This window comes from Drosophila persimilis, unplaced genomic scaffold (genome assembly GCF_003286085.1).
Source record: "Drosophila persimilis strain 14011-0111.01,24,50 unplaced genomic scaffold, DperRS2 tig00000824-arrow-arrow-pilon, whole genome shotgun sequence".
Classification (NCBI taxonomy): Eukaryota; Metazoa; Arthropoda; class Insecta; order Diptera; family Drosophilidae; genus Drosophila; species Drosophila persimilis.
Window position 1 is genome coordinate 1,019,503 of NW_020825358.1, and position 8,039 is coordinate 1,027,541.

Here is an 8,039-nt window from a genome sequence, read left to right on the forward strand (position 1 = left end):
AATTTAAGCTTCTAAACAAAACAATTAATAATCCAATAAAAGAATGCTCCAAAACCCCTGAATATTGGTACAGATCCGTTGAGATTTTTTGCGAGTCTCTTATTCGAGATTCTTCAACAAATGACAACTGATCCAGCCAAGGATCTTATTAATTATTAGTGATCTTTATACGCTGAGTGAATGTTAACTAAAATTATATTTCTGCATTTTACAGACCCAGAAAACTAAGATGCGGTCTTCGTTTGCAAAACCTGTCTATAAAATTGGCAAGGGCTGACTAAAAATTGGGAAACGCTAAAAATGCATGAATAAATGGTAAGCTGGATCATCTTCTACTTATGATAGTTCGATCAGCAATGCGATCAGTCAGTCAGCTACGACAAAACCGCCAATAACTCGCAATTTCCTTATCATATTCCTGCCGACTAGTTGCAAATCTAGGCAGATTTATGCATGAGTGCAGCGGAAGAAAGAAATCTGTTCCCAAATTTTCTGCATTCACAGAACCCTTTAAAGACTGATCCAAAGCTCCTCTCTCTCCTCTCCAATGATCCCAAACTCCTGCCCTCTATAATTATCTCTGTTTATTTGTCAATTTTATATTTTGTTTAAATACATTATTTGAATTATAGCTTCTATACACAATCAATGTAATATTATCATCCGTGGATTCATTTTGCTAGGTTTCCTGCTGCTGTTTTACTTTAACTTTAATCTTTAATCCCCATTCAATCTTGTCGGTCCGTCCGTCCGTCCGTTCTCTGATCCTGGCGATCCCAATTTGTTTTTAGCTATTTTTTTGTTTTTGGATTGACACAGATCGAATAGTTGTTGTGGATTCGGTTTGGGCGGTAGGGAGAACACTGATTTGGTAGTGTGGTTGACGACGATGGAGTTGATGTTGGGTTTCTTTGTGTGTTCTTTTGCTTAAAATTGATTTATCTTTATTAGTCGGGTAAAGCCGAGATAACACTGCAATTCTTCAGACCACAAATCAAATTCAAACATTTCTACTTCTCCTTGGGCACGAACACGATCTTTCGCGACTTGAGCGAGGACCACTTGTGTCGCTTAATGTAATACGAGATGGCAGTCAAGAAGCCGAGAATGGCAATTACTTTGATCAGCATCTGCTTGCGATCGTCGTGCTCCGGCTCCGAAGTCCACTTGAGGAACGTGGCCACATCCTTGGCCAATTGACTCTGTGTTGGCGGTGTGCCATCCTCGTACTCAATGACCTACGAAACAAAATATCAATTGGTTTCGATTTAGATCTGTCTCCAATCCTTTTCCACTGCTGCGGCTACACTCACCTCGTTGTACAACACCTGGGCCATGGAAATGGCGCCGCCTGGGAAGTACGGATTGAAGTACTGGCCCTCGCGCAGCAATATGCCGGCTGGCGCATCATGGTAGCCGGTCAGCAGCGAGAAGATATAGTCCTCGCCACCCTTGCGTGCCGACACGATGTAGCTCAGATCCGGTGGATAGGCACCGTTGTTGGCAGCACGCGCCGCCTCCTCGTTGGGGTACGGCGACGGGAAGTAGTCCGACAGTTTGCCGGGACGGTTGTAGAAGTTGCCGGTATCATCGGGACCATCCCTGACCTGCACAGGAATATACAGGATGTAGCCAATTGTAAATCTCTCTCTCTCTCTCTCTTTTCTGCGATTTCTTACCGTGATCTGCTCGGCCTCGGCCTTTGCCTCAGCTTCGGTGTGGCTGACGCCAACCAGATTGCGGTAGGCAATATATTGCATCGAATGGCAGGCGGAGCACACCTGCTTGTACACCTCATAGCCGCGACGCACACTGAAAATGGGGACAGAGAATCCACATGTTTAGTAAAGAAAGTCCCCGAAAGAAGAATGTAATCTCTAGTAAACTCTGGCAAAGTTGTTACCTCTGGTGGTCCAGCGAGGAGAAGAGGCCCTTGTGGTTCCATGGCTGGGCAGGGGAATGCACCGTGCCGTCGGAGGCATCCACGGACTGCTCCAAAGCGAACAAGAGAGCACCAACGCCGCCGGTAATGGCACCCACAGCGCCGATCAGCTGTTCGCGACACGCAAACAGAAGCAAGGGGCAGAGAGAGTAAACGCGTTTTGAGGTTAGGTCCGTTCGGCTATTATGAAATGCTCTGCGGGTCGGATTGGTGACTCGGGACTTACCTTCTTGTTGCTGTTGGCCCAGCTGCTGGCCGAGGAGAGGTTCTTGGCCTGCAAGGAGAGAACAATCGATTAGGCATTCGCCCAGGCAAAAGTCAGAGGTATACGATTTTTCGCACAGAGTTACATAATTGGGTGGTCTGTGGGCGACCTCTCACTGCACTTGGGCCAAAGGCAATTTCTTATCACAGATGGGAAGCACTTTTTCGTTCGATTTGCGTACCCACAATTGCCTTTCAACCGTTTGCTTAGAAATTAAGGGGAAATCTTGCCATTTGACATCACTTTTTGGGGGCTGTGTCGTCCCCACTGGCTCGGGGGCCGTGAAAATTTGGTCCCATGGCTGTGCGCTTGGCGTATTACCTGCTGCAGATTCAGCGCTGGCGTGGACTTTAGCAGTCGCAGGCCATGGAATCTTCGCAATGTCGCTGCCATGGTGGCCGGAGTACAATTTTCTGCGTCGTCTGGTCGTGTAAGGAAACTCTAAGGGCAGCGCCAATCTATCTATTCCACTGGCACTGGTTTCTATCGTCGCTCTCTCGCAGATGTTTACTCGCTATTGATCGACTTCGGCTCTCGCTCGCGAATGGATGCGTTGGCGTGGGAATTCATCGTATTCCCACGGTGGTTTTTGGTATTTTTTTTTTCGGTGATTATTTAATTTAATAAATCTAAACGTTTTTTTAATTTTGAATTTAATACATTTTTCTGGCAACCTGTTGCATTGTATAATTTTTCTTATTAGATTTCCACTTGATCATTGTTGTCATGAGTAACTTCAAGTAGCCATTTTGTATTAATTTCTTACGTTCTTATGCTTCCATTCCCCTCATTCTTTTGTAGGACTTATTTCTTACGTTCCTACGCTTCTTTCCCCTCTTCTGTGGGATTTATTTCTTACGTTCCTACGTTTTCTTTCCCCTCAATCGTCTGTACGATTTATTTCTTACGTTCCTGCGATTCCTTTCCACTCATTATTTTATAGGAGAAGTTCGTTTTAACAGTTTGAAGCGGAGATATGGAATGCTAAATCATTTCTTTGATTTCTATCTTGTCAATGGGATTTACTTTAGTTATATTGTGGCTTTTTTAAAATTAAAAAACGGCTAGCCAAAATAAAACATGCAATCGTTAGTTTCCCCATTTATTTGGTATTTTATCAAATTAAGTATTTCGTTAAAAAGTAACGATGTCCAATCGATAACAGAAATGGTTATGCAAACAAAAACAAGAGCGTATCAACCAGGGTGACTATATATCATTTCATCTCTCGAATTGTTCTTCCGGGCATCACATGAAGACTTTCCTAAATTTATTCCACTGGTTTGCATTCATGTCCTCGTCACTCCTTTCAAACAATTGCACTTTGGCGCGCAGCTCTAACGACTCTCCAGTCAACTGGTTCCAAATGTGTAGTAACCATGTAGTTACAATGTAAAAACTGGCCATTTTTGTTGACCGCTGTTTAAATCCTATTTTATAAAAAATTCAATGAAAGGGAGTCCTGTAAATTAGACAATCTAGTTGAAAATGAGTCTATCAATCTGATGAAATTATTTATTCAGAGCTGAGGGTTCTAGCTACCAAGAAATAATTAAACCGAACATCAAAGTCGATGAATATGATTTCCCTTCATGGACAGCGATAGATTAACCCATTGTCGACCAGTCGGTATTGAAATGCACTTCACGAAAATTATGAATCTTAAAGAATTTAAGCGCAGTTTAGGTGAAAGATATCGGGGTCTTTTTTTTTGTAAGTAAAGAGGAAATATTGGATGGATCTATAAGAAGTCTTACTTTCCGCGGTTTAATTCAAGGTGTTCTGCGTTTAAATAGAGGGGGCTTATGCGGGCTAAGATAAATCTGCGGTCAATAGCAACGGTGGGCATAAACAAATGCTAAGAAAATCCATTCTAATCGATTCCCAGTAATTGCGGTTAGCAGAAAAGGTTGCTCACTGCCGACAGATATTGGGAAAAAATCAAGAGAAAGTCATACACCATGCCACAGGAGGAAACGGCAGCAACAACGGCACCGCCGCAGCAACAGCTCGATGACGAAATCGAAAATGTCCGTGTGGTGGTGCGGACGAGGCCCATGGATAAGAATGAGCTGACTGCTGGAGCCCTGAGTGCGATATCCGTGGATAAGATCAACCGGGCCATCACCGTAATGAAGCCCAACGCGACAGCCAATGAGCCGCCCAAGACGTACTACTTCGACAACGTCTTCGATGGCAGCTCCAATCAGCTGGACCTCTATGTGGACACGGCGCGGCCCATTGTGGACAAGGTGCTGGAGGGATACAATGGCACGATCCTGGCCTATGGCCAGACGGGCACCGGCAAGACGTACACAATGTCGGGGAATCCAGACTCGCCCCAAACAAAGGGAATTATACCCAATGCTTTTGCCCACATCTTTGGACACATAGCCAAGGCCCGAGAGAATCAAAAGTTCCTGGTGCGCGTTAGCTATATGGAAATCTACAACGAAGAGGTCCGGGATCTTCTCGGCAAGGATGTGAGCAAGAGTCTCGAGGTGAAAGAGCGGCCCGACATCGGGGTCTTTGTCAAGGATCTCAGCGGCTATGTGGTGCACAATGCGGACGATCTGGAGAATATCATGCGATTGGGAAATAAGAATCGCGCCGTAGGAGCCACCAAAATGAACCAAGAGTCCTCTCGGTCCCATGCCATCTTCTCCATCACAGTGGAGCGGAGCGAGTTGGGCGAAGGCGGTGTCCAGCATGTGCGCATGGGCAAACTCCAGTTGGTGGATCTGGCCGGATCGGAGAGGCAGTCGAAGACTCAGGCCAGTGGGCAGCGCTTGAAGGAGGCCACCAAGATCAATCTTTCACTTTCGGTGCTGGGCAACGTCATCAGCGCTTTGGTGGATGGCAAGAGCACGCACATTCCATACAGGAACTCAAAGCTTACGCGACTGCTGCAGGACTCCCTGGGAGGCAACTCCAAGACCGTGATGTGTGCCACCATTAGTCCAGCGGACAGCAACTATATGGAGACTATTTCCACGCTGCGCTATGCGAGCCGTGCCAAGAACATTCAGAATCGTATGCATATAAATGAGGAGCCAAAGGACGCCCTGCTGCGCCACTTCCAGGAGGAGATTGCCCGCCTGCGCAAGCAGCTGGAGGAGGGCACCCTCGAGGAGGAGCCGCCGAGCTCTGAGGAGGAGGAGGACACCGCCGACGATGAGCTCGAGGCTCCGCTGGAGATCGAAATGGAGTCCTCTACTGTACAGGTGGCCGAGAAGAAGCCGAAAAAGAAACGCGAGAAGACCGACGAGGAGAAAGAGGAGCTGGCCCAGCGTAAGGACGAGCATCTGCGCGAGATCGAGCATGCCAAGAGCGAGCAGGAGCAGCTGCGCAACAAACTGGTGTCCCTTGAGGGAAAGATCCTGATGGGTGGCGAAAATCTCCTGGAGAAGGCCCAGACGCAGGAGAAGCTGCTGGAGCAATCCATTGCCGAGCTGGACGAGCGCGAAAAGACCGAGGAACAGCTGCGGGAAACGCTGCAGAAAAAGGCCACCGAACGCATCGACATCGAGGAGCGCTACTCCACGCTTCAGGATGCCAGCACAGGGATAACCAAGAAGATACACCGTGTGATGCAGATGCTGATGGGCGTCAAGTCGGAGCTGGCCGACCAGCAGCAGGAGCACCAGCGCGAGAAGGAGGGCATCTACGAGAACATCCGCAGCCTGTCCCGGGAGCTGGCCCTCTGCGAGCTGGTCCTCAACTCGTACGTGCCCAAGGAGTACCAGTCAATGATCAACCAGTACACGCACTGGAACGAGGACATTGGCGAGTGGCAGCTCAAGTGCGTCGCCTACACGGGCAACAACATGCGCAAGCATATCTCGGCCCACAAGTCCAGCGGCAAGGAGCCAGAGTTTGTCGATCTCTCACACGTCTATCTCAGCTACAACACAGACGGCGTCTCCAATCCCATGCGCCAATCCAAGTCGGCCCGGCCGCGCACCTCGGGTGTGCCCCGCCCCACGACAGCTCGACGATACTGAAGCCACACCAGTTCCGGTTCCAGTCTCAATCTCGCTCCCACTCCCAATGGTCCATTGCTAGTCCAAGTCCAGGTTTTAGCCGGGCTACGTGCCCAGTTTTGGTTTCTTTTGTTGCTGCTCTTACTTTTCTACGGCTTGAAGTTCATTTGCTCAGAGAATTTCCGTTTATAGTCTTTAGTTTTTGTTGAATTATTTTTTAGGCCATACTTTTAGGTTGAACAACGGTGCAATATGTCTACAATTAACATTAATTTATAATTTATTCTATGATACGACTAAGCAGGAACAAGATTTTACACCTAGGCACAAATCATGCATAAGAAAGATATTATTGATGTGCTTTTGGCTTTTAAATAAATAGCAATATTATACTCAAAATATTTTAAAGAAAGTTAGACCTCTTTACGGATGTGGCACCGCTGGCTCTTACTTGCCCTGACGTGCATTGATGGAGCTGTTCAACTGGTCCTGCGGCAAAAAGATATTGAGCACGTAGGAGAATCAGCAGTCTGCTGTCAGAATATTTTTGCTTACTCAATCGCTTTCAGATATAAAAGGCAAGCCCATCTGTACAACGTCAATGGCCTGTGCTCCCATACATACGATCCCTGTAGAGCTCCTCGATTTTGATCAGCCTATGTTACATTTCAATACACGTTTTGGACATGTAAAATGTAAAATCCTGTTCGCTGTTAACAAGTCATCTAATGTTTGCAACAGCATTTCAGTGACACCAACAATGGGATATTAGAAAATAATTTCCTTTTTTCTCAGCAGCAAAACATGCAACGAATTCGTTTGCCGCTGTTGCTACACAAAACTGAAATTTGGCCAACAGCGTACAGCTGGTTCCATAGTGTAGCGGTTATCACGTCTGCTTTACACGCAGAAGGTCTCCGGTTCGATCCCGGATGGAACCAGGTGGTTTCTTTTTAATTTAATTGTTTAGTTTCTCCATCACTCAGTTTTAGTTTTGTTAGTCCCCAATATGTACTTTCTATAATATGGGTGGTTTATTCCGGCCCATGTTGCTTTAGCTTTTTAAAAAATCTGTGCATTCTGTATACAAATTAATTAAATAAAATGAAAATGACAACTTTCAAACGACTTTTCAATTAAAAAATTTGTACCACAAAAGGGGTATGGGATGAAAAATAATTGTGGAAAAAGTTAATTTCCTTCTGGTTCCATCCGGGATCGAACCGGAGACCTTCTGCGTGTAAAGCAGACGTGATAACCGCTACACTATGGAACCAGCTGATGTCTGCATTTCAGAACTCCTACACAAGCCAAGGCCCTAAGAATGCGACACAATTAACAGAACATTGGTATTTTGAACGATTGTGGAAACTGGGTTCGTTCTGTCGATCGTTAAGAAATTAAAATAACCAAGGAATTTGCAAATTAGCATATTCACTTAAGGGAATTCCTTTTTACTCGAGTGATAAATAATAATTTAATAACTTAAAAAAAACCTTTCTTTCTGTTGTGCTGTTGTTGTCAGGTCAGCCATTTGTTTGGCTGTAATTTCTTCCGCTCAGGTGGTACATCGGTACGGAGTTTGCTCGGGGCAAGGCGGCATTGTGTGCATTAAAAATTGAGGCACAAACGCAATCGAACCGAAATAAGTAACTTACTATTGTAAGAGTGCTGTTTCCTGGTAATTAATGCCTTACCTTTGTAAAAATAAACCCTGTGTGCATGCACAGGTAGCGGCTCAACAAACATGCAGAGATAAGAGTGGGTATGGCTGTATTACTGTACTGTACGTTTCCGTTACGGTGTATTTGCTTGCGACTTTGAGTGGGATTTTCGCGTTTTAGACCAC

The 8,039-nt window shown here is 45.8% G+C and overlaps 2 protein-coding genes and 2 non-coding genes across 4 annotated transcripts; 2 read left to right on the forward strand and 2 right to left on the reverse strand.

The window, feature by feature from the left end:
* Positions 1-1,010: 1,010 nt before the first annotated feature.
* LOC6600336 (cytochrome c1, heme protein, mitochondrial) lies at positions 1,011-2,703 on the reverse strand. Its single transcript, XM_002025309.2, has 6 exons — positions 2,529-2,703; positions 2,169-2,216; positions 1,904-2,052; positions 1,680-1,812; positions 1,314-1,607; positions 1,011-1,238 (listed from the first exon to the last, which is right to left on the reverse strand). The coding sequence occupies exons 1-6, from the start codon at positions 2,598-2,600 to the stop codon at positions 1,011-1,013; spliced, it is 924 nt and encodes a 307-aa protein (XP_002025345.2). The 5' UTR covers positions 2,601-2,703.
* Positions 2,704-4,070: 1,367 nt separating this feature from the next.
* On the forward strand, positions 4,071-6,589 carry LOC6600334 (kinesin-like protein KIF3A). The gene has a single exon (XM_002025307.2). It carries the CDS (start codon positions 4,169-4,171, stop codon positions 6,209-6,211), a length of 2,043 nt encoding a protein of 680 aa, XP_002025343.2. The 5' UTR covers positions 4,071-4,168; the 3' UTR covers positions 6,212-6,589.
* A 469-nt stretch (positions 6,590-7,058) lies between these two features.
* On the forward strand, positions 7,059-7,131 carry Trnav-uac. Its single transcript has one exon. It is a non-coding gene; the product is annotated as a tRNA-Val (tRNA).
* Positions 7,132-7,393: 262 nt separating this feature from the next.
* On the reverse strand, positions 7,394-7,466 carry Trnav-uac. The gene has a single exon. It is a non-coding gene; the product is annotated as a tRNA-Val (tRNA).
* Between the last annotated feature and the right edge of the window lie 573 nt (positions 7,467-8,039).